This window comes from Toxorhynchites rutilus, chromosome 3 (genome assembly GCF_029784135.1).
Source record: "Toxorhynchites rutilus septentrionalis strain SRP chromosome 3, ASM2978413v1, whole genome shotgun sequence".
Classification (NCBI taxonomy): Eukaryota; Metazoa; Arthropoda; class Insecta; order Diptera; family Culicidae; genus Toxorhynchites; species Toxorhynchites rutilus.
This window is the reverse complement of record NC_073746.1, coordinates 139634408-139660080: the sequence shown is the minus strand read 5'-3', so window position 1 is coordinate 139660080 and position 25673 is coordinate 139634408. Positions and strand designations below refer to the sequence as shown.

Here is a 25673-nt window from a genome sequence, read left to right as displayed (position 1 = left end):
AGCAACTTTAACTTTCACTTTTCTTGAAACCGGAAATATTCGGACTTAAAAATAATTTTAAAAGTAATATTCCAAATATACATGTATTTACAAAAATCTATAACAATTATTATAATTATCAAGAACGTTTTCCGCCATTCGTTTTTTGATTGTCTGTAGTAAATTGTATATACGCATGACAATAATCGTACTAGATGTGCATGTATGTATTGTATTCATCCATCCAAGCATCGTGAGAACTGTTGCAAGTGGAAAATAAATGTGTGCGTTGCCTATGATGCGAACATAAATAACAATATAATACAGTAATTTAAATTTGATACGACATGCCGAGGCACCAATCAGTGTCGCTTTGGAGGCGATTTTGGTCTGTAATTGAACATTGGCGATGTGAGTGGTACAGTGTCTACGTCTGGTGGCAACTTTAATGTGGCGCCATAATTTGGGCCCCGAACTCGATGTTTACAAAAATGTTCAATTAAACGTGTCACATTACAGGTCTGTCCAATAATATAAACGTCGCATTAAATGTAACTTACTGTATATAAACAATATTTATTCCCAGCTGTTTTGAGGCACCTCGCACAAATTGACAATATCATTCAGTTGTCAGTGCAAGTCGGAGCAATTTTTAGAGTGTAAAAAAAGTTCACTGTTTACATAAAAGCAATCTCGAATCGGTCCCACTTTTTTGCTTGAAGTTACTATCCCCTGATCATACGCCACAACCACCGCTCTCGTAACGTAAAGTTGTAAACAGAGCGATCGGCAGTGAGAGGCATTGGAACCAACCGTCATTTGGTTAGGTGTCAGAAACAAAAGAGTGAGTATCACTACTGAATATTTGGATCTCACGTGCCGTGAGAGGAATTGAGTGACTATGGTCAGCTTTTTTGTGACATTGACGGTGATGGATTGCAGCTCTGGTGAAGGCTCATGTTGAGGTGCAACGAGGTATTCTTGAGCACATCTCAATATTTTACGAAAGAGAAGAAAAGGAGCCGAGCTCACGCTCGTGTGCTAAAGCCCGGTCTCATCGCTTGCTCATGAAGGGGTTGTGAGGAGAGGAAAATCAATACTTGTCTCTCGAAATTTAGGCGCGCGCACAGGAAGTCTGAGCACCTCTCAATATTTCACGAAAGAAAAGACGTAGAGCCAGCGTTGCCAATGTTCCAGTTTAAACTGGATTCTTCTAGTTTTTTTTCTCTCGATCCAGTTATCCAGTTGAACCCCAAAATCTTCCAGTTTTTTGGAATATCGTCCAGTTTTATCCAGTTTTTCATATGTGTGCCCTAGTTTTATCCATTTTATGTAAAATAAAGTTACAATGATAAATATTATCTGTCCCTCCCTCTTCCTATCCCTTATGTAAATTTATTTTCTGATATTTATCAGTCGACCTTGGATGGATCTCTCTTTTCTGTGGCAGGCGAGGTTGTAATTCGGTTCTTTCCATTTTGTTCAATCCATCGGCGTTTTGTCGAAAATTCCAAAACGAAGAGCTTTCCCGAATGGTGGAAACTTATTAAACTACTTTGAAAACAGGGTATCACTCAATTGTTAATTTTATGTAACAGCCTACCCAAGAATCAATGTGCTACACTGTGTTTCAATTTATATAAATATCGGATGTTCCAAACCATTCTGAAGTTCAGACCAATTGAACTACCATTCCATTCGCGACTGGTACAATGTTCATAGAAAGGAAACTTACCCAAAATAGTTCATAGAGTCCGCGTGCTATGCTGGCTCTGAGTTTATATAAACATCAGATGTTATAGATCCTCCAAAACATTCTGAAGTTCAGAAGGTGATAGAGTAAATGGCTTCCATTGACTTTAATTGATATGAGTATAAAACCCAAGTAACCTTGCTTCCGTTTACAACAAATGGATATTAGTTTCTCATAGTCACTCAAAGGAATTTAATTAATTAATTAATTTAATTCAATTAATGCAAACAAACTCCCCTAAAAAGCTAATGCATACTTATGCACGTGAACCATAGTGTATATTTTGCAAGAAAGCATACTATGTATATTTTTTCAAAAGTACTTTCTCGAGCTAGAGGAAATATTTAAGGGCCCCTCATCTTGATCTTGATACCGAAATTTGGTTTGCACAAGCCTAATATAAGATGTAAATTAGCAATGAATAATACAAAAAAAAATTGAGAGAAATAGCTTCTCAATACCAAAATTTTATAATTTCAATACCAAAGTTTTTATGGATTTTATGAAGCGATAAATACGAAACTCTTCAAGTTTTGCCCAAATAAAACTATCCCTCAAATATTGTTTCACGATAATTACAGTTACAGTTTTACGAGCTACATATAAATACTACACAAAGCATAAAAAAATTATTTTTCTCAAGCATCGTAATGGGTAACAAATCAATTTAGATAAATCATAGCCGGTCTTCTTAAGACAAAAAGGTTTCACAGGATCCAGTTTTCTTCCAGTTTTTTTAAGAGCAATCTTCCAGTTTTTTCAAAAATATTATTGGCAACCCTGGGTAGAGCCAATCCAAAGCTCGTGTGCTAAAGCCAGATCGCATTGTGAGGTTGTGAGGAAGAGGAAGGTTGCATGATGATTTGAGCCAAAATTCTCACGAAATCATTCAACTGTTTGTAGTGATATCTAAATTTTTCATTTATTCGATTATCGATTAATCGTTGGGGCATTTTTCAATATTCGATTCATTCGAATAATTGTTTTTCAATATTCGATTAATCGAGCGAATATTTATTTCTTGTAATAATCACGTATCACGTTGTCATTCTGGTCACGTGGTCTATCGGGTTGTCGATGTTAAATGGTTGGATAGAAAACTGTTGGATAAAAAAATTATATAGCCTAATTCTTAACCTAAAAATGCATTAACCTTCAGAAAAATTCCTTCTTTCATCAATCGCGATTACAGTGGCAATTATTCGATGTATTCATTTTTTGATTTTAAATTATCCGATACAAAATTACTCGATTATAATATCAGTTAGGCCTTGTTCTCACTGCAGCGGGCCGTCAACGTGGCTTGGGCGGGGCGTGTGATACTTACGATTAATCGTGTGTGTTCAAAAAAGTGTTCATTCTGCCTGAAAATCAATTACAGTAGAACCCCGATTATCCGCGGAATAGTCGGGCTAGATCACCGCGTATAACGAAAATCGCGGATAACGCAATAAAGGACTAAAAGTGAGGTGCAAGCAGGGGAAAAAAATATTTTTAAGCATGAAAACCATGTTTTATCAATACAGAAAATATTGAACTATCCATCTGTATGGTCGTGTACATCAGTGATCAGATAATGTGAAAGCCATGATCAAAACAAAAGAGCATGAGTCTACCACTCACTGACAAATTTCGGGAAGGTTTATAGATTTACTAAGGAACTCGTAGTCGCGAATCATCCGCTCGGAAAATCGAGGTTCTACTGTATTATCTCTTAGGGCGATTACACATTATCCGGTTTCAGCCGGACCGGTTTCAAAAAGCGCCGCTGGGTTTAGACGGATAACCGGATAAAGTGCGATTCACATACAACATCCACGTCACGTTCACGTTCCGTCCCGTCACGTTGCGTCAATTATTCTTCCAAGCAGCTTTTATGCAAACATTCACATACATACTTCGACTTGCCGTTGCTGGTGTATGTGAATGCTTCAATAGGAATTGCATGGATGAATAATTGACGCAACGTGACGTGACGGAACGTGATCGTGACGTGGATGTTGTATGTGAATCGCGCTTAACAATGTGAAAGAGATCTCGCGCTACACAAAACCGTACATCTTTCACATACACATACATGCATTTGTTTATACAGTGGTTTGACAGGTAAATATTGCTGCAAATATTTCTGCTACATGCAGCTAATTGCTGTTGGCCCAATTTGCCCAATTGTTCTTGTTGCCTGTGGTATAGCGCACCGAGCTGATCGTGCCCGTGTTTATTGAATTCCTACTATTGTTTATGAGCAGCTGATTAGGGCATTCACCCTCTCATGATGTGCCTTTTGAGGGTGATTTTGGGGATGGGTCATGAACAAGATTGCATATGGGATATCGTGGAACCACAGCTGCTGCGGCAACCACGAGCCTGCTCAAATTGGCGACATAAGACTCATTACAGAATACGTTCGCAAACCTTTTCCGTAATTCGCAGAGTACAAATTTTCATCTTAGGCACATATGGTTCTACAACGGTTCCCACAACAACGGCAATGTAAATTTGCAATGGTAAATGAACATGAAAAACTTATTGGACAAAAAGTCGGCCGTCATCAACAGTATTACAAAAACTAACTTTTGTCCATACACAGTAATATGATTTATTCCACACGCTCTGTTGCCACATATTTTTTCAACAGTCTCGAGAACACGGTTAGATAAAAGTGTACAACTTTATGAACCAATAATAATAACATTTCGTAACAAACTAGGGGAACTACTTATTTATATGCATTATGTGTTTTCTTCATGTAATTATCATGCAATTTGCAAAAAATCATTCTAGAATATTTTTTTTATTTCACCATTGCAGTAATTATCTTTGCGATTCAAATTACATCATACTTTTCCTTCAAATACTATCTCATTGCTGCTTCCGCAGATCCTTGTTCAGAAACACACTCAGCCGCAATTCCTCGAGCATCAATGCACGGCTATTAATACGAGGATCCTGGGCGAAGAACGACCGAATCAGATATGCCAACAACTGGGTGATTTCGTTCTGACAGAGCCGATGCTTCAGCGTCGGGCAGAGGAACATCTTGATCACCGAGCACAGATCGGACAGTTCGGGTTTAAGTTTCTCGAGCCGAGTCGCGGCCACCTTATCATCGATCGTGTTCCGGGTCAGGTCGAACTGTAAGGTATACCAAATGGGAACACTAGATGAGCGAACTATTTTGGTGTGTTCAAATTAACAAAAACTCACCTTCACATTCAGCTGGATGAAGTCACTCAAAATCTATCCCTTGATGAACCAGTTCAACATTTGTTTAACATCCTCGAACTCGTTCGGTACCGATTTCAAATGAGGAAAGTTGCTGTGAGCTAAACAAAAACAGAAGTTAATTTAAGAGCTCGATTAATTCGTCAGCCTGCGCCTGTGATCATTGCTTCGCTTTGAGCAGAAACTTTCATCACTGAAATTTTCCACTGCAGCTAAATTAAGAAGCGAAATAAAAAACAAAAACAGGAGGTGGGTTATATCTATGGTATAACCGCAAGGGTGACGTAGGACTATCGTTGATTCAGAGATCATTTGTTTGAAGTTGAATCTAAATTCATTCTGAATGAATGAATATTTGGGGGACTTCGAAAACGAGAGCGTTACGTTGGAGGCACAAGGTTTTATGCATCCAATATTGGATACGGAAATATCCTACTGAATATTTATATAATAATCTTCAGAAGCTATCCTGTTAATTGCGATTGATTGAAAAATCACAAAACCAAGTGTATTTGGTCACGGTGTTACTGTTAGCAGAGTAAAAACGCTAGGACAGGCGGCTCGGACAGCTAAATGAAAACACGACTGTACGATAGCTAACACAAGAAAGAATTTATTTTCTCTTTTATTACACAGCGGAAGTAATGATAAATGTCAAAACGGACAGTGTTGCCTACACGAGACAGATTGAAATAAAAGCTGTCAGTCGTACCGGGGGGGCTTCAACACTCCTCCTCAACAATGGCTGGTTTGACTCCTATCGCCTCTCTTAACTTCTTCAACTTCACCGCTTGCAACGGTTTAGTCAGTAGATCGGCCTCCATCTGCTCAGTAGGACAGTACTGCAGCTGCACGACTTGCTCACGAACCAGGTCCTTCACGAAGCTGTACTTCGTGTCGATATGCTTCGATTTCTTCTCGTTTCGATCTGCTTTCGTTAAAGCTATGCAGCTTTGGTTGTCCTCCTTTACGACTATAGGTAAAACAAGCTTTTCTCCTACATTCTCGATCAGCTTTCGTACCCATTGCAGTTCTTGAAGACACTCCGCTAATGCTACATATTCGGCTTCAGTGCTCGACAATGCAACGCACTTTTGTTTGTGACAGCCCCATCCAATTGTTCCGCCACGAAATTTGAACAGGTATCCGGAGCTTGATTTGCGATCGGACACATCACCGGCCCAATCCGCGTCCACAAAGCACTCCAGCTGCTCATCGGTGCACCCCAGACAGAGCTCAAGGTCAATCGTTGACTTGAGGTAGCGCAATACTCGTTTGGCCTCGTTCCAATCAGCTTCAGTTGGCATCTGGACACGTCGTCCCAAGATAGAGGTTGCGATTGAAACGTCGGGTCTAGTACTCACGGCAACGTACAACAAAGCGCCAATGAGGCTCTGGTACTGTTCCACAGATTCCAGGTTCTTGCTCCTCTCCTCCATTTGTTGAAGGAAGCCGGGATCCATTGGCACTTTCGATGGTTTAGCTTCACTCATGCCAAATTTCTCTAGAAGACGAAACAAATAAGCCTTCTGGTTGAGCCGATACTGTCTTGCTTCTAAATGGACTTGGATTCCCAAAAAGAATTTCAGGTCTCCAATTACCGTTATCCTGAATTTTCCGGTCAAAACTTTGACGATATCTTCAAATTCGCTATTTGTTGCACAAATGACGATAATGTCGTCAACATAAATTAATAGAAAACAGTACGAACCTGCCGTCTCTCTTATGTATAGACACGGGTCAGCTTTCGATGGATGGAAACTCATACCCTTGAGGACCTCGTCAATTCGCTTGTTCCATACTCGAGCGGCCTGTTTAAGTCCGTACAAGCTGCGCTTCAGCCTGCAAACCTCGTCCTTATTTCCATTTTCGTAACCAGGAGGCTGTCGCATGTAGATTTCCTCCTGAATATGCCCGTAAAGATACGCCGTTTTTATGTCGATGTGTTTAGTTAACATTTTTCTCGAGCTGGCCACTGTCAGCATCATCCGGAACGTTATCTGCTTGACTACGGGTGCGAAAACTAAATCATAGTCTGACCCGAACTTTTGGCAAAAACCTTGTGCTACCAAACGAGCCTTATAGCGCACAAGTTTGCCATTTTCGTCCACCTTGCATTTATAGATCCACTTGCATCCGATAGTCTTGCGATGCGGTGGAAGTTCTGTAAGCTCCCAGGTTTCGTTCTCTCGATGCGACTGTATCTCCTCGTCCATCGCCGATTTCCATTCGGCACATTGCGGGCTAGACATGGCTTCACGATACGACCGTGGTTCAGATATGTTTTCCTTCACTAGACGCGCTCCATTCTGATAACGAACCGGTAAAACACCAGCTGTGGATCTCTCTGAACGACGCAATGGTTGTCCCTGCGTTTCTTCTACCACTGTAGCGTTTTCCTCGTCATCATTTTTCCTGAGAACATGCAGTAAATCGCCTTCACCGGAATCATCGTCAGACCATCCCTCTTCCGCATCGTCCCATCCGTGGAACTCGTCTTCCTCGGATTTAACATCGTCAGAGTCTTCAGTCGGCTTCGAGAAATCCTCCAACTTCCACTCGATATTCTCCGCAATAGATGAACTTGACGGGTTCACCGACCGCTGTTGGCTTTCGGGTGGATTCTCCTCCTGAAGATTGTCCTCTATTGATTTGTCATCAAACTCCAAAAATCGAACGTCGCGACTAATTTTGATTTCTCCGGTACGTATGTCCAACATCCGGAACGCCTTATGCTGTGACGAGTAGCCCACAAACTTCATTTTGACTGCTTTTACATCCAACTTCTTGCGTTTCACGGAAGGAATCAAAACGTAACCACTGCATCCAAACATCCGCAAGTGGTTCAGATCTGGCTTTCGTCCATGCCAGATTTCGTACGGCGTTCGTGCTACAGCTGCCGATGGTAAGCGATTTTGCAGATAGCATGCAGTATTCACCGCCTCCGCCCAGAACCGGGTATGCATACCTGCGTCCAATAGCATGCACCGTCCCATTTCACACAGTGACCTATTCTTCCTCTCCGACACACCGTTTTGTTGTGGAGAGTACGCCGCCGTATATTCCGCCTTGATGCCTTCGTCCGCATAGAATCGCCGGAGAGCCTTGCTGGAATATTCACCACCTTGGTCGGACCGAATAACCCGAGGCTTTCGACCGAATTGATTTTCAACCATCCTCACGTACTCCCGGATCCGATCTTCTACCTCCGATTTTTCCTTCAAAAAATAGACGTACGTGAATCGACTATGGTCGTCTATCATTGTCACGTAATAACGAGAACCACCAGGCGTCACCGTATCCATCGGACCGCAGACGTCTGTGTGAATAATATCCAGTACATCTTTCGAAGTTTTCTCCGCTACTTTTGGAAACGACGGGCGAGACATTTTTCCCCGAATACAACACTCGCATGTTACACGGATACCGCAATCAACCACTGTAATACCCGTTGCTAAATCATTTCGCTTTATTTGTTTAAGTGTTTCCGGATCTCGATGGCCCATTCGGCGGTGCCACGAGTGCTGACAATCCTTTGTGTGTTGCTTGGTTTCAATTTTCATCACTTTTTCACTAGCCACACGTAACCAATACATGTCCCCGATCTTATCACCGACCGCGACGATAGTGTGAACGTACACCAATTTGCAACCGGATTCCTCGAACACTACTCGAACACCTTTCGACGTAAGTTTGCTAACCGAAATCATATTGCCCTCCAAAGTGGGAACGTACAAAACACCATGTAACGTAAGCTTAATCAATTCTCCTACGTCATTCACGCACTCGATAAGGCAATCACCTGTGCCTTCAACGCGAGCCTCGTTGCCATTCGCGACGGTGACACTCGAACGCGAACATTCCAAACGAATAAACGCCGATTTATCACTGCACATGTGTGACGTGGCACCCGAATCGATCAGCCACGGACACGCACTGTTATTCACATTTTCCCGTACCGTGAACGCAAACGATTTTTCATCGTTTTCCCGCACTTTGCGCACTTTCTGCTCGGGCTTCGGCTTATTTTTCTTCTTTCCGCCATCTTCACCACTGTTTCTCTGCGACAGAAACTCCTTGCAGCTCCGCTTTTTGTGACCAGGTTTCCCACAAAAGTAACACACAGCAGCCGCCATTTTATGTTCGTTGCTAGCTTTCAGCACACGCTCTTCTGAAACTTTTTCGCCGTACAATTTTTCACTCTCATCGATGAGCTTCGATTTGACCAGCTCCATCGTGAGTTCCTCGTCCGACCGGCTCTCCAACGCTGTGGTGAGAGCATCAAAAGCTTTTGGAAGACTACGCAAGATCATCGCCACTTGCATATACTGCGATAATTTTTCTCCGGAATTCTCTAAACGAGAGTAAAGCTCCTCCATTCCGTATAGAAACATCTCCATACTTTCGCCTTCTGTATAATGCGCACTACAAACTTCCTTCAGCAACGAAACTTTTCCTGTTAATGTCGCTTTCTGATGGTGGACTTTTAACGCATCCCACGTGCTTTTCGCCGTCGTTTTCGTCATGATGAGATTGTGCTGGTTATCCTCTACCAGCAGCGCGATTGTTGCTCTCGCCTTCGAATCGCCCTCTCGCCAAGCGTCGGTGACCGGATCCGGCGCAACTCCCGGGTCAACGTAATTCCACGTTCCCTCGCGCATCATCAGCATCTGCACTTTAAACGACCACGACCGATAATTCCGATTATTCAATCGGATAACGTTTACTTTCGAAAAATCCATAGTTTTTCCTCAATGTAAAAAGTCTAACAACGACGCACTTTTACCCGAAAAACTTAATTTTCTACTAGAAACGGACACTTTCTTGAATATAGTGCTGGGCCCATAACCTGTTAGCAGAGTAAAAACGCTAGGACAGGCGGCTCGGACAGCTAAATGAAAACACGACTGTACGATAGCTAACACAAGAAAGAATTTATTTTCTCTTTTATTACACAGCGGAAGTAATGATAAATGTCAAAACGGACAGTGTTGCCTACACGAGACAGATTGAAATAAAAGCTGTCAGTCGTACCGGGGGGGCTTCAACAGTTACATGGATAGAAAAAATTAAAATAAACTCTTTCACATGAATGTAATTTCAAATTCCCAGAGGAACTGGCAGATTATTTTCAGTAACGATTAGATATTTCTACATTTTCCTCGATACTGGAAGCCCACCAGTGGTTAATGCTAACTCGATAACCATCTGTTAATAGCACTTGATTGAAACATATTTGGTCACAGTGTTGCATGGATAGAAAACATCAAAATAAACTCTTTCACATGAATGTAATTTTAAATTCCCAGAGGAGCTAGCAGATTATTTTCCGGATCTTTCTCGATGCTGAACGGCATCCAAACGGAAAGAATTCCGTGCGTGTATGTGTGTGTAGCGGCTGCTTCCATGGTCACCTTCTCTTCTCCTGAAGGATCGGCTTCTCAGTGCTCCTCACAGTTTCAAACAAGCCGTCCAGCACCCTCAGCAACGATGTTGTCTTGTCGATGTCCTCACGAAAAATGAATGCGTCTCACCACCAGAATATCGCTTAAGTATGCTTTTTGTGCGTGATTGAATCGAGAGAAGGCGTGGTTTACGATGGCAATTTGGAAGGCAAACTAGAGGGGAATGAACTCTCTGAGCTCGGAACTTTCGGCGATTGAGCAATAATCGATTGCGGGCGCATACAATATTGGGTACGGAAATATCCTACTGACGGAGAAGAATAATCTTCAGAAGCTATCCTGTTAATTGCGATTGATTGAAAAATCACAAAACCAAATGTATTTGGTCACAGTGTTACATCGATAGAAAACATTAAAATAAATTCTTTCACATGAATGTAATTTTAAATTCCCAGAGGAACTGGCAGATTTTTTTCAGTAACGATTGGATATTTCCACATTTTCCTCGATACTGGAAGCCCACCAGTGGTTTATGCTAACTCGATAAACATCTGTTAATAGCACTTGATTGAAACATATTTGGTCGCAGTGTTACATGGATAGAAAACATTCAAATAAACTCTTTCACATGAATGTATTTTTAAATTCCCAGAGGAACTGGCAGATTATTTTCCAGATCTTTCTCGATGTTGAATGGCATCCAAACGGAAAGAATTCCGCGCGTGTATGTGTGTGTATATGTGTGTAGCGGCTGCTTCGAGATCTTCCCGGGAAACCGTTTGTGGCATCACTCTTCTCCTGATGGATTCCCTTCTGGCCTAAGGTGCACAAACAGGCTCTTGGTGACACCGTTCATCCGCGCTTTCATGATAAATGAAGAGCTTCACCACAACAGCGACAACATGCTCCAATCGCTGTTCAATTAGAACTGAGTGGATTTCCGAGCGGCGCTCGCTTATATACCGATTGGTGATTTCAATAGCCTGTTTTGAAAGCAAATTTAAGACTATTGAAACATATTTTTGGATCAGAAAGTAACAAGTATAGAACGCGTATACATTTTATCTTTCGAATGAAGTGTTTATCATACCATTTCGTTCAGTTGTTTAGGAGCTATTAACTTCCAAAATCTCGGTCTCCGGCGTAACTCTTTCGTTTTCGAAACTTTTTGCACCCCGGTATAGAAATGAAAGACGTAGTCCTACGTCAAAATTCAGTGTCCATACCACAAAATCAACAAACAAACGTCAAATGGCACACACATACTAATATATGGGGCGAAAAATTGCCTGAATTGTACTAATACTAACAGACATGAAAAACAACTGTCAATTCGCGTGGAGGTTCGTGCTCCGCTTTTGGGAAATGATAGTGATAATTGATTTTCGGGTGCAGTTAACACATATTTAAAAATTAAAATTATGAATGAAAATTAACATTTTCTTATATAATATGTTCTTAATGCAATAGAGGTACACGTTCTTTTGCAAGTGATGAAAACCCCCTGAACAAGAATTGTGTTTGATAATAATTTCATATTACAATGATGAGTTTTAGTGACAATATCAAGAAAATTATACAAAAATGGTTAAGTAAGAATCAGTATTATGAGTTTCAAGTGATCACATAATATAAAGTAAAAATTTGAACAATTTAACTGTCTTAAGGTCTGATATTCTCATAGAGAATGATTTACTTTCCCAAACCGGTGTCTGTACCAGACGTCGACACAATACTACTGTCATCGAGTATAATGCTTGTCCGGTCACCGGACATTGCAGTCGCAGTGGACGGCTGCATCACGGCGCCGTGAAGAGGTTGGTACGGTCGAAATTTGCTATTTGGGATTCTAACCGGTCCGGCGGAAACCGGATAATGTGTAATCGCCCTTACTCTTACCTAAACTTGTAAACAAAGCTCAATTCGCGTTGACGGCATTGGGCTTCATTTACCAGTTTAGGGGAGCGTAAAAGATAATGATTGATTTTCAGGATAAAACTACAGCGGCCTTACGTTTTTTTCTCTGGGTTTGTATCGATTAATCGACGTAAATTATTCGTTCGCTTCGATTATTGGTTGCGAAGTATTCGTTCGAATAATAATCGATTTCTGTAGGAAGTACTCGATTAATCGATTAATCGAACGATTATCGGGGATCACTACCAGAGAGCAGTCGCATTCAAGTAGTTCACAAAAGCAGTAATATTTTCAGGGAAATTTTGATTATACTCTCACAACATACACACCGACACTGAGAGCCTTCGAAACATCAACATCGTAACGTTAAAATAATGAAACTTCGTTTGTTTCCATGAACGTGGGGGAGTGAAAGTGGCACATGGAAATATCGCTTTCATCCGTCTTTTTCGACGTGATTTCACGAATATTCACTGCTCGCTATCACATTAGCCTCATATTCAGCAGGAACTCTAAAAAATGTACGTTTTGAATTGATAAATTACCTCCTGAAAATAGCATTTTCACATGGATGCGGTGGGCAATCAAAGATAAACACAACGACTCACGTCACTATTTGAGAAATAGTTAGGCGTCGTGGCTTGGGCGGGACGTGTGATACTTACGATTAATCGTGTGTGTTCTTACCGATGTGTTCACACCAGGCTGACGTGTCGTGAGCGTGGTTTTGGCGTGTGGCTGGCGTGCAAACGAAAGCACTTCACGCCGGCGATATTTGTACTTCTCCGCTTCTCTCTTACATATGTTTGTTTGTAGTAGTGACATAATTTTAATTTTTCGCGTTTTTTTTATTTTTACGTTTTTCACCGTCCGATTTTTGTCCCGGATACGTCCAACGATTCTGGAATATTTAAAAATAAACCAATTTTAATTTTTTCATACAAAAACAAACATTGACAATTTGTATAAAACACGCCGAAGACACGCCGCTGGCACGGTGCAATGTGAGTGAATTAAAATATCGTTGCGAGAAGTGAACACGCCCCGCTCACATGGAAATATGGAAATATCGCCTTCATCCGTCTTTTTCGACGTGATTTCACGAATATTCACTGCTCGCTATCACATTAGCCTCATATTCAGCAGGAACTCTAAAAAATGTACGTTTTGAATTGATAAATTACTTCCTAAAAATAGCATTTTCACATGGATGCGGTGGGCAATCAAAGACAAACACAACGTCTGACGTCACTATTTAAGAAATAGTTAGGCGTCGTACACAAATTACGTAACACTAAAAATCCGGATTTTGGACCCCCTCCCCCCTACGTAATGTAATTTCCTATCTCTAATACACAGAAAGTAACGCAACCTCGACCCCCTCCCCCAACTTATCGCATTACGTAATTTGTGCACGACGCCTTATGGCAGCGCATGTTATGTCGCTCGAAACTCTACCATCTTCATTATCTTTTTTCCAGGACATTGATGCCAAATAATGTCTTGAAGAGGAACATCGACTGGCAAAAATTTGCAACGGCGGTAACAATTGGTGTCGAATCAATAGATATACTTCCACCATTGGAAGAATATCGATTCTTCGTCGATTTATTGTATAAAAGCTCACTGGAAGCACAAAAAAGAAAAGTTCCAAGTGCTTCATTTAAAAGAAAACCAGCCACTCCTGGCTGGGACGATGAATGCACAAAATTGTATTTGAAAAAATCTGATGCTTTCAAAGCTTTTCGCAGACATGGAACATCCACACACTTCGAGGAATATTCAAAGCTTGAAATACAGCTGAAACAATTAGTTAAAGCAAAAAAACGCGGTTACTGGCGCAATTTCATCGAAGGCCTTTCTCGTGAAACCTCAATACGTACCTTGTGGAGGGTAGCTCGCAACATGCGTAACCGCTCATCTACCAACGAGAGTGAAGAATACTCCAACCGATGGATATTCGATTTCGCTAAAAAGGTCTGTCCAGACTCAGTTCCAGCCCAACATATTCTTCGAGAAACGTCTCCAAGCGGTGGACCTCTGGACAGACCATTCTCAATGCTGGAATTTTCTATGGCTCTTCTTTCATCGAACAACTCTTCACCCGGAAGCGATATGATTAAATTCGTTCTTCTAAAAAATCTTCCCCATATCGCGAAAAGACGCTTGCTAGACTTATTCAATACTCTACTAGAAAACAATATTGTGCCACCCGAATGGAGACAGGTCAAAGTGATAGCAATTAAAAAGCCTGGCAAACCAGCGTCTGACCATAACTCATACCGTCCGATTGCTATGCTCTCGTGCATTAGAAAATTGCTGGAGAAAATGATCCTTCGAAGACTCGATCAATGGATCGAGACAAATAATTTGCTATCAAGTACACAATTTGGGTTTCGCAAGAGCAAAGGAACAAACGATTGTCTAGCGTTGCTTTCTACAGATATTCAACTGGCCTTTACGCACAAGGAGCAACTGGCTTCAGTATTTTTGGATATTAAGGGAGCTTTTGATTCAGTTTCCATAGAAATTCTGTCAGACAATCTGAACAGATGTGGACTTCCTGGAATTTTGAATAACTTCTTGTACAATTTGTTGTCAGAAAAGCAAATGAACTTCACCCTTGGACAGCTGACAACTTCCAGAAATAGTTATATGGGTCTACCCCAAGGCTCATGTCTCAGCCCCCTTCTTTATAATTTTTATGTGAAATATATTGACAGTTGTTTGGCAGAACAATGCACGCTAAGACAACTTGCAGATGATGGTGTGGTTTCCGTCAGAGGTCCCCATGCCGAAAACTTGCAAAGACCATTGCAAAATTCCCTAGATAACTTGTCTTCTTGGACAAGGAACTTAGGGATAGAATTCTCGCCGCAGAAAACAGAACTGGTAGTGTTTACTCGAAAGCGGGCCCCAGCCCAATTGCAACTTAAGCTTTTGGGGAGAAACATTACCCAATCATTGACCTTCAAGTACCTTGGTGTCTGGTTTGATTCAAAATGCACTTGGAATACCCACATTACGTATTTGAAGCAAAAATGTCAAAAGAGGGTCAACTTTCTCCGCTCGATTTGCGGCACGTGGTGGGGAGCTCATCCGGGAGATCTCATAACGCTTTATAAAACAACTATTCTATCTATTCTGGAGTATGGCTCTTTCTGCTTTCTCTCAGCAGCTAAAAGTCACCTTCTAAAATTGGAACGAATTCAATATCATTGTCTGCGTATAGCTCTCGGCTGTATGCACTCAACGCATAACATGAGTCTCGAGGTTCTGGCAGGAGTAACTCCTCTACAGAACCGATTCTGGGAACTTTCTCTCAGAATACTGGTGAAATGCGGTATCACGAACACACTTGTGATTGAAAACTTTGAAAAAATTCTTCATCTAAATATACAATCTCGGTTTATGAGAATTTATTACCACTATATTTCGTCAGATATTTGTCTTCCATCGTTTACTCCAGATCGTGCTCACTTCACCATCAGCAGTTCCTCAATTGAATACGATCTGTCGATGAAACAAGCAATACTTGGGATTTCAGATCAGCTTCGACCAACTTTCATTCCCCGTATTTTTAACCGAAAGTACCAAAAAGTCAATTGCATGAAAAGATACTTCACTGATGGGTCTCGCCTCAATGGATCCACTGGCTTCGGTGTTTTCAATGAAAATTCAAGCGCCTTCCGTAAACTGCAGGAACCTTGTTCCGTTTATGTTGCTGAGCTGGCAGCAATCGACTTCGCATTGGGGATGATCTCCAACAAGCCTGCAGACCATTACTTCATTTTCTCGGATAGTCTCAGTTCGCTTGAGGCTCTCCAGTCGATGAAAACTAGTAGGCACCCATCTTATTTCCTCACAAAAGTGAGGCAGCAGATGAGTGCACTGATCGAAAGATATTATAAGTTAACCTTTGTATGGGTCCCCTCTCATTGCTCAATTCCTGGCAATGAGAAGGCGGACACTCTCGCAAAGGTGGGTGCCCAGGAAGGCGAATTGTTTGATAGACAGATTTCATACGATGAATTTTTCCAATTACTGCGTCAGAGTTCCCTCTTGAGTTGGCAAACCGATTGGGACACTGGAAGTCTTGGGCGGTGGTTATATTCAATTATTCCAAAGGTTTCTTCGAGAGCGTGGTTCAAAGGTTTGGACTTAAGTCGTGACTTCATTCGTGTAATGAGTAGACTTATGTCCAACCACTACTCGCTAGATGTGCATCTCCACAGAATAAATCTTGTTCAAAGCAACGTCTGTCGGTGTGGAAACGGTTACGATGACATCGATCACGCAGTTTGGCAATGTACGGATAATTACGCAGCCATAGAGTACCTTTTGAATGCCCTTGACGTCCAAGGAAGACAATCCTATGTTCCTGTTAGAGACGTGTTGGGAACTCGCGACATCTGCTATATGCAGTTGATCTATATGTTTGTGAAACGGTCTAGTATAAGTATTTAATGCTTTTGTGTTTTTCTTTTTCGTTATTAGTTTGTTTGTCTTGTCCCCCCATCTCACCGTCGCCCACCCTCGACAGCTAGTCGAACACCAGATGCTATCCCTGGTCATTATGCACTATGCTACAGTGCGTGCGGCAACCCTCGGTTGAGACAACGATACCTCATATCCATATCCCCAACCTGACCCGAATCCTACTAAACATAGAAATTAGTTGAAACTTTGTATAAACAAACCTTGAATTAGCGGCTCCGCAAAGCTTATGCGATTGAGCCTTACAAATAAATGAACTGGATAAAAAAAAATGTCTTGAAGATTATGTAAAGTTAATAGTTTTCTATTTTCCCAACCTAATAGCTAACCACATGAAGAAAAGCAAGCCGCGCTACACCGATAAATGTCAGCCGGCTTGAACCGTATATTGTCCATATTATACGCGTAGCGTTACTACGAGATCGAGCGCAAAGCACTACGACATCTTCGGTGAACGAATAAACAAAGTTGATAACAGCGGCAACACGCAATCGCCGGAATCCGAACAGCAGTATTCAATCGCAACCGGTGGTGACCGGTAGTTAGATCAGTATATGTGTATATTGAAAGTGCATGTGTATAATTTTTAGGGGTCACACTTATACTTCGATCTCTGTGCACCATTATTCTACAGACCTTCTTATTGAACCGGTGTTATTTTGATTTGTCGTTAATTTTGGTAAATTTGCCTCGTGGAATATGCAGTCTGTCCGAAAAACAACCACTTGGTTTGCACCTGCCGGAATGAGGTAAGGGTTATTGTTAATTTAACAATTAAAGCAATGGTGGATTGTGGTCGACAATATATGCTAACTGGAGATGAGTCAGCTTTCTTCACATAACAAAAAGTGATTATTGATTACATAAAGTGCCTCGATAAATTGTTTTTCCAAAATCCGTGAGACCTGTTGTGCTTATCTTATAGGCGATCATTGCAGTAGCCCTACAAGTATTGATGCAGACACCAGTGTGTATTGACGAATTTCTTACTTAACCCATTAGCGCCTAGCTGTGTCATTAAACATTTAATCATTAACATTATCATCAATTTGCATTTAAATATCCGAATATAATTTTGAATGGACCGAATTGCAAACTACGGAACTAGGGATCCAATGGGTGTGATTATATATAATATTACAATAAAGCATCGAATCACGATGTCTTCAATTTGGTAAAGTATTAAAGTACCCATGAGGTATATCGAATAACACTAAATTACTATTACTATTGCTGGATGTTCAAATTAAAATTAATAGTTCAACGAAATAATACTACGTCTTCTGGTTGATAATTTTCGAGACAGTCAGCATAGAAATGTTACGTAATTATAAATACTAACTGTATTGAGATTGTATTTTATAACCATAGATTCGCTCGCATGTGCAGCCCTGGTGGCGAGATGGGATCTGGTGCTGGAAAGGGTGGCGGCGGTGGTGGTTCTATCCGTGATGCTGGTGGAGCATTTGGCAAGATGGAGGTCGCCCACGAGGAAGAGTATTTCTACAAGCAGGTATGTTGTTGGGCAGATTGCAGAGACATTTGGATTATGATTTCAAACGACTATATTTCAGCGTAAGGACCAATTGCACAAGCTGAAGGAGAAAATAATCAAGCAAGATCAATTTCACGAGGAGTCGATTAAGCAACATGAAGACGCCATAGCACGTCACAAGAAAGCTATTGATGAATTGAAGAAATCCCATTGAAAGCGGGCCATAGAGAACTGGAGAGATACTTAATATCAATAATTTTCGAAAAACGCGCCTGTTATACATATTCATACAGTAATAAAGAGTCAATAGGACATTGAAGCTTAATAAGCTGAAAGTTTGATAACAATTTAGTGTTTTATCTGGCTCTTATTCTTAACTAGCTGATCCGGCGAACTTCGTCCCGCCCACGATTGATATTTTGGTTTAAGAAAATTTCGGACACTCACGTTTCCCCTGACTGATGATAAATTAGAGAGGTTATAAAATTTTCAGTTCATTCGCCTCTGTTTTCCCCCGTTTTTTTTAACGTGATATAGGGCCCTATTATAGAAATCGAGGCGATAAGAATTTTGTTCGTTAGCCCTATTTTACTATTATAGATACCGAGCAATTCGATAGCATCGAGCGAGTTATAGCCAGAGCTGCAATCCATCACCGTCAATGTCACAAAAAAGCTGACCATAGTCACTCAATTTCTCTCACGGTACGTTAGATCCAAATATTCAGTAGTGATACTCAGACGCGTAGAAGTATATCCTAAGGTGGGCCAACTTGCTAAAACCACTCTTCAGCCAACTTGGAAGTCTACTGTGTTTTGTTTGTAAACAAAACACAATACGCTTGTGCCCAAGCTCGCTCGTGATCAGTCTGTCTTTCACACTCCAAGGAAAAAATTCCCCTTCTGCTTTCTTCCGTACTGTTTTCATATACCGCTCCCCTAACCAACTTAGTGACGAAACGGCCTCACCTAGTACCATAGACCCGTCTTGGTGATACTCACTCTCTTGTTTCTGACACCTAACCAAATGACGATTGGTTCCAATCTAGCTAGTGCGGACTGAATCAAAACGGCTGTCAAAAAAGATCCAATTGAAATGTCAAAAAAGATCCAACGATTAGGAGTGTTATTTTTCTTATGATAATTAACACTATAAAAAAGGTATTGTTATCAAAGGCAAAAATAATTAAACTTTTAAGATGAACGAACTACATTTTTCCGTCAATTGTTTAATTGACCATTGTATTTCTGAAAGAGCATCTCATATTGCAAGGTATCAGAACTTGACATAATATCAACAACCTACGAATAACGCTTAGTTCACTCCAAGATTTTAATGTGGGAGCCAAATTCGACATTGGCGAGTTTCGATACATGCATACATATCAATAGTGAAATGTATATATATGTAAATCTGGCATCTCTGGTGGTCTGAGAATTTATTGCAAGAAATTGCTTGAAAAAATGCAAGAATTTGCTTGAAAATGAAGTGGATTGAGTCCGCACCACTTAGGTTCCAATCTAAGTGGTGCGGACTCAATCCACTTCATTTTCAAGCAAATTCATGCATGTTTTCAAGCGGTTTCTTGCAATAAATTCTTAGACCACCAGAGATGCCAGATTTACAAATATGTTTGTAAATTTACAGACATATCTGTAAAACACTTCTTATTTTTGTTGTAGACTTTTTGGATATAACAATATCTCACAGGTTTTTGAAAAATAAAAGGGCTCTATTCATCACATCAAAGATATTTGACTCACCATATGACATTTTTCCATAGTTTTAATACAGAAAAGTTATTATATTTAGTTTATATCAATACACATGACGTTAGACCAGCGATACTCAACTTGCGGCCCGGCAGTCTTTCTGGTTGGCCCATCTGATGTGTATGAAGTTTGGAACTCATACACATAAGTACTTTTGCCCTGACATCATTGCAGACGAAAGAGAGGATACGGTTATTCACAATTAATGAAAAATTGCATTCTCTGCAGGTAACGAAAAATCTTGAGCGAAAATTGTTTCTGATAAATATTTTTTTTTCTAGATAAGATTGTTTTGCTGAAATGCAAGGAGATTTATTGAAAAATAGTTAAGCTAGGGTCAGGACTATGTCTTCTAAGTATTAAAACAAAATCGAATAAAAATTTTCATTCTATTCTCAACAATTTACATTCGCTTTCGGGTCTGCTTATGACGAAATATGGGTTACTGTTCGATATTGTTACCACAGACATGGTTCATGGCCAAGTGAGGATCTAAAACTTGTATAGCCTTGCATGGCGGATGGAAAATATACACTGTATTTTGACGTAGGACTACGTCTTTCATTTCTATACCGGGGTGTAAAATCAAAGTTTCGAAAACGAAAGCGTTACGCCGGAGACCGAGATTTTGAGCATTAATAGCTCCTAAACAACTGAACGAAATGGTATGATGAACACTTCATTCGAAAGATAAAATGTCTACGCGTTATATACTTGTTACTTTTTAATCCAAAAACTTGTTTCAATAGTCTTAAAATTGATCTCAAAACAGGCTATTGAATACACCAATCGGTATATAAGCGAGCGCCACTCGGAAATCCACTCAGTTCTAATTGAACAGCGATTGGAGCATGTTGTCGCTGTTGTGGTGAAGCTCTTCGTTTATCATGAAAGCGCGAATGAACGGTGTCACCAAGAGCCTGTTTGTGCACCTTAGGCCAGAAGGGAATCCATCAGGAGGAGAGTGACGCCGCAAATGGTTCCCCGGGAAGAGATCGAAGCAGCCGCCACACACACACATACACGCGCGGAACTCTTCGTTTGGATGCCATTCAGCAAAATAATCTGCTAGTTCCCCTGGGTACTGAAAAATACATTCATGCGAAAGAGTTCATTTTAATGTTTTTTATCCATGTAACACTGCGACCAAATATTTTTCAATTAAGTGCCATGACCAGGTGGTTATCGAGTGACATTAACCACTGGTGGGCTTCGAGTATCGAGGAAAATCGGGAAAAATCTAATCGTTGCTGAAAAATAATCTGCCAGTTCCCCTGGGAATTGAAAAATACATTGATGCGAAAGAGTTTATTCTAATGTTTTCTATCCATATGACACTGCAACCAAATACATTTGGTTTTGTGATTTTTCAATCAATGGCAATTAACAGGAAAGCTTCTGAAATTATTCTTCCCCATCAGTAGAAAATTTTCGTATCCAATATTGTATGCGCGCTCAACGGAAAATGTTTCGCATCGCGAAAATTATATAATTTTCAATTGATTGTTGCTCAGTCGCCGAAAGTTTCAAACTCAGAGAGTTCATTCCCCTCTAGTTTGCCTTCCAAATTGCCTTCGTAAACCACACCTTCTCTCGATTCAATCACGCACAAAAAGCATACTTAAGCGATATTCTGGTGGTGAAACGCATTCGTTTTTCGTGACGACATCGACAAGGCAACATCGTTATTGAACGAACTGGACGAGCTGGACGGCGAAAAACTTGACAGAAAAGCCGAACCATCAGAAGAAGAGAAGACGACCGAGAAGTTATCAGCACCGAAAAACGATTCCATTTGAGATATCGAAGCGGCCGCCACAACACACATATATATATATATATATACGTGCGGAACTTCTTGCGTTTAAATGCCATCCAGCATCGAGAAGATTCCGGAAAATTATTATCGTTGCTGAAAAATAATCTGCCAGTTCCCCTGGGAATTGAAAAATACATCCATGAGAAAGAGTTTTTTTTAAATGTTTTCTAATATATAACACTGCGATCAAATACATTTGGTCCTGCGATTTTTCAATCAAGTGCAATTAACAGGTGCTTATCGAGTTAGCATTAACCACTGGTGGGCTTCGAGTATCGGAGACTATCTGGGAAGATGTTATTGTTGCTGAAAAATAATCTGCCAGTTCCCCTGGGAATTGAAAAATACATTCATGCGAAAGAGTTTATTTTAATGTTTTCTATCCATATAACACTGCAACCAAATACATTTGGTTTTGGGATTTTTCAATCAAGTGCAATTAACAGGTGGTTATCAAGTTAGCATTAACCACTGGTGGTGGACTTCGAGAAGAATCGAGAAGAATCCAGAAAGATGTCATCGTTACTGCAAAACAATCTGCCAGTTCCCCTTGGGATTGAAAATTACATTCAAGCGGAAGAGTTTATTTTAATGTTTTTTTTTGTTTTTCTGCGACCAAATACATTTGGTTCTGTTATTTTTCAATCAAGTGCAATTAGCAGGAAAGCTTCTGAAGATTATTCTTCCCCATCAGTAGGATATTTTCATATCCAATATTGGATGCATAAAACCTTGTACCTCCAACGTAACGCTCTCGTTTTCGAAGTCCCCCAACTATTCATTTATTCTTTCATTCAGAATGGATTCAGATTCAACTTCAAACAAATGATCACTAAATCAACGATAGTCCTACGTCACCATTGCGGTTATACCATAGATATAACCCACTTCCTGTTTTCTTATAAATTTCATCAACGACAAGACCGCAAGCCTTGGTGGATGTCCAATATATCAACGAAGAAATACTGATTTTTATAAAAAATAACAACGCGTATGTATGTGTATGTATGTATGTGTAGATCGTTGAAACATTTAAACACACTTACAACACATAAGTTATTAAGTGGTCCGAAAAATCAATTTTTTCCACTTTTTCCCAAAAATGACAAATGAAAATTTTTGAATCACTAAATCGATTTAGATGATCGACATATAAAATTGAAACTAATGACTTAGCCTTTTATTAAAAAATATTTAACTTGCGAAAAAAATAATAATATTTTAGTAATTATTGATCGTAGTCGTTTTTTATTTTTTTTATGACTTTGGACTAGAGGGCGCTATATTTTTATATTTTTTCTTGAAAGCTGAGGATTTTTTACATAACATATCTCGATATCAGAGATGCTATTTTTTTGTTTTTGTAGATATGATGTTTCAAAGTAATGGTTCGAAAAATCATTTTTCCCCCTTTGTCCAAAAATAACTTTCTGCAAAAAATCATAACATTTGAACTACTGAACCGGTTTTGATGATCGATGTATTAAATTGAAGCCAATAAGCAAAATTTGAAAAAATATCACTTGCGGGAAGGATTCTAGTAGCATAGTTCTAGTTGAGTCACATATGAATATTGATCGAAGACTTGTTAAACATGTTAAATTTACAAATTTATAACTTAAAAACGATAATTATAACATCTCTGATATCGAGATATGTTAGGTTTTTTTTTTTTTTTTTTTTTTTTTTATCTGTATTACAGTGATTTTCAACTCATTTGGCTGGTTCGTCACTTTTACTTCCATTTTAGGAAGAATGTCGGGAGTGAGAATTGAACTCGTGACCTTTAGCGTGAGAGGCATGGATGTTACCACTACGCCAGATCGCCTCCTCAGATATGTTAGGTAAATAATCCTCAGCTTTCCATAAAAAAAAAATATAGTGCTCCTATCTTTAAACGAGAAAACTATGAAAAAATAACTCAATCAATAATTACAAAAACAAGAATTCAATTTTTTCGCAAAAATAACATTTTTCCAAGGAAAAATAGTTCGTAAGCTTCAATTTGATATGTCGATGATATGAGTCGGTCCAATAGTTCAAGAGTTATGTTTTTGTAGTGGGAAAAATGGGGAAAATTTGTTTTTCGAAACATCGATTAGTTTTGAAAAATCATATTTCAAAAACGAAAAAAATAGCACCTCTGATATCGAGATATTTTATGTAAAAAATTCTCAGCTTTCAAGAAAAAATATAAAAAATATAGCGCCCCTAGTCCAAAGCCATGAAAACATTAAAAAAACGACTACAATTAATAATTACGAAAATAGGATCCATATTATCTGCAAGTTCAATATTTCTCAATTAAAGCTCATTGGCTTCAATTTGATATGTCGATCATCTAAATCGGTTAAGTGGTTCGAAAGTTATAAATTTTTGAAAAAAGTCATTTTGGGAAAAAGTGGAAAAAAATGATTTTTTTGATCACCATAAAATGGAAATGGGCACCCCAATGAAAAAATAAAAAAATACGAGTCTAATGTTTTGCGATAAAGAACAAAATTACCACTTTTGACGAAGATCTGAGACCCACTATCTGGGTTTGGCATGGAATGGCTGTATATATATTCAAAATACAATCTTACGTGCATCACGATGTACAAAGTATTAATGAATATGTGAAAATTAACGTTAAAAGACATTTCTATAGATCTGCACACTTTTACAGACTTTTCCACTTTTTTAACAGACATTCACATGTTTTACAGACTTTTTTTTTAAAATCATCTGGCATCTCTTCCTTCCACTTTTTATCGAATATTTTCAAATCGCAGGAGTAAACATTTACGTGACTCTGACTTCGTTTGTTTTTATTTCGTTCGGAAAAACGTTATGTCAAAGAGAGGGGACATTAAAAATGCGTAGCTCAGTGAAAGGCTGAGATGCTCTTTCAGAGATGCAATGGTTAATTAAACAATTGACGGAAAAATGTAGTTCGTTCATTTTATTATTTGAATTATTTTTGCCCCTGACAACAATACCTCTTTTATAGTGTTGATTATCATAAGAAAAATAACACTCCTGATCGTTGGATCTCTTTTGACATTTCAATTGGATCTTTTTTGACAGCCGTTTTGATTCAGTCCGCACTACCTAGGTTCCAATATATGTTTGTAAATTTACAGACATATCTGTAAAATACTTTTGACATGGGGCTATGTCTTTGATTTTTATATAGGGGGGTCACTCTACGAAAAATATAACGATTCATTAGGAGTCTTCAAACGCATAATACTCAAAATCGTTATTGTGACATATATTGTGTTATAGACCATTAAACAGGAAATTTATCCAGCATTTTATTGCTTGAAACAAACAAATATAGTAAAAAAATAAACAATTTGACTATTAAAATGGTTATGTTTTTTCGATTGCACTAACCACTCGCTTTCTTCCCCGATGGCTACATTCGGGCGTTAGCTCACAATGTGAGTCGGGCGTATCACGAGCTATTCACCATTTTCGAACAAACAGGCATTTATAAGTTGGCAGAATCAATGAAAGTATAATCTTGGAAGATAGTTTTACTCTATTATCCTCAAAGTTCAATCAATTCGGGCTCAATTCACGTCTTTATCGTGTAGGTCTTGCTACTAACAATTTATGTAATTGATGTCAAGGATTTCATAATGTGTGGTTTTAGCCACTCAGACCCCAGCCATTTTGGATATGATTCTAGACAGTCGTAGAGAACACGACTTACCTTGTCCGCAGTCCGAATGAGAAAGAGGACGAGAACTGGTGCTGCGTGGTTTGGTTGGATGATGCAGGGCTGGGGCAAACCTCAAAGCGGGCGAAGTATGTATGACAG

General features: G+C 39.6%; 1 protein-coding gene across 2 annotated transcripts; it reads left to right on the top strand.

Moving 5' to 3' along the window:
* Positions 1–664: 664 nt before the first annotated feature.
* On the top strand, positions 665–18618 carry LOC129778965 (ATPase inhibitor mai-2, mitochondrial-like). Of its 2 annotated transcripts, none has more exons than XM_055786164.1 (3): positions 665–823; positions 18148–18289; positions 18351–18618. In XM_055786164.1, the coding sequence occupies exons 2-3, from the start codon at positions 18158–18160 to the stop codon at positions 18483–18485; spliced, it is 267 nt and encodes an 88-aa protein (XP_055642139.1). In that variant the 5' UTR covers positions 665–823; positions 18148–18157; the 3' UTR covers positions 18486–18618. The 2 variants fall into 2 exon arrangements, with proteins under 2 accessions (XP_055642139.1, XP_055642138.1); XM_055786163.1 differs by lacking the exon at positions 665–823 and adding an exon at positions 17232–17525.
* Positions 18619–25673: the final 7055 nt, after the last annotated feature.

Coding starts and splice junctions, on each gene's coding strand:
- LOC129778965 (XM_055786163.1), top strand. CDS start 17,476: ATGCAGTCTGTCCGAAAAACAACCACTTGGTTTGCACCTGCCGGAATG. Junction 17,526..18,147: donor TTTGCACCTGCCGGAATGAG/GTAAGGGTTATT, acceptor TTATAACCATAG/ATTCGCTCGCATGTGCAGCC. Junction 18,290..18,350: donor AAGAGTATTTCTACAAGCAG/GTATGTTGTTGG, acceptor ACTATATTTCAG/CGTAAGGACCAATTGCACAA.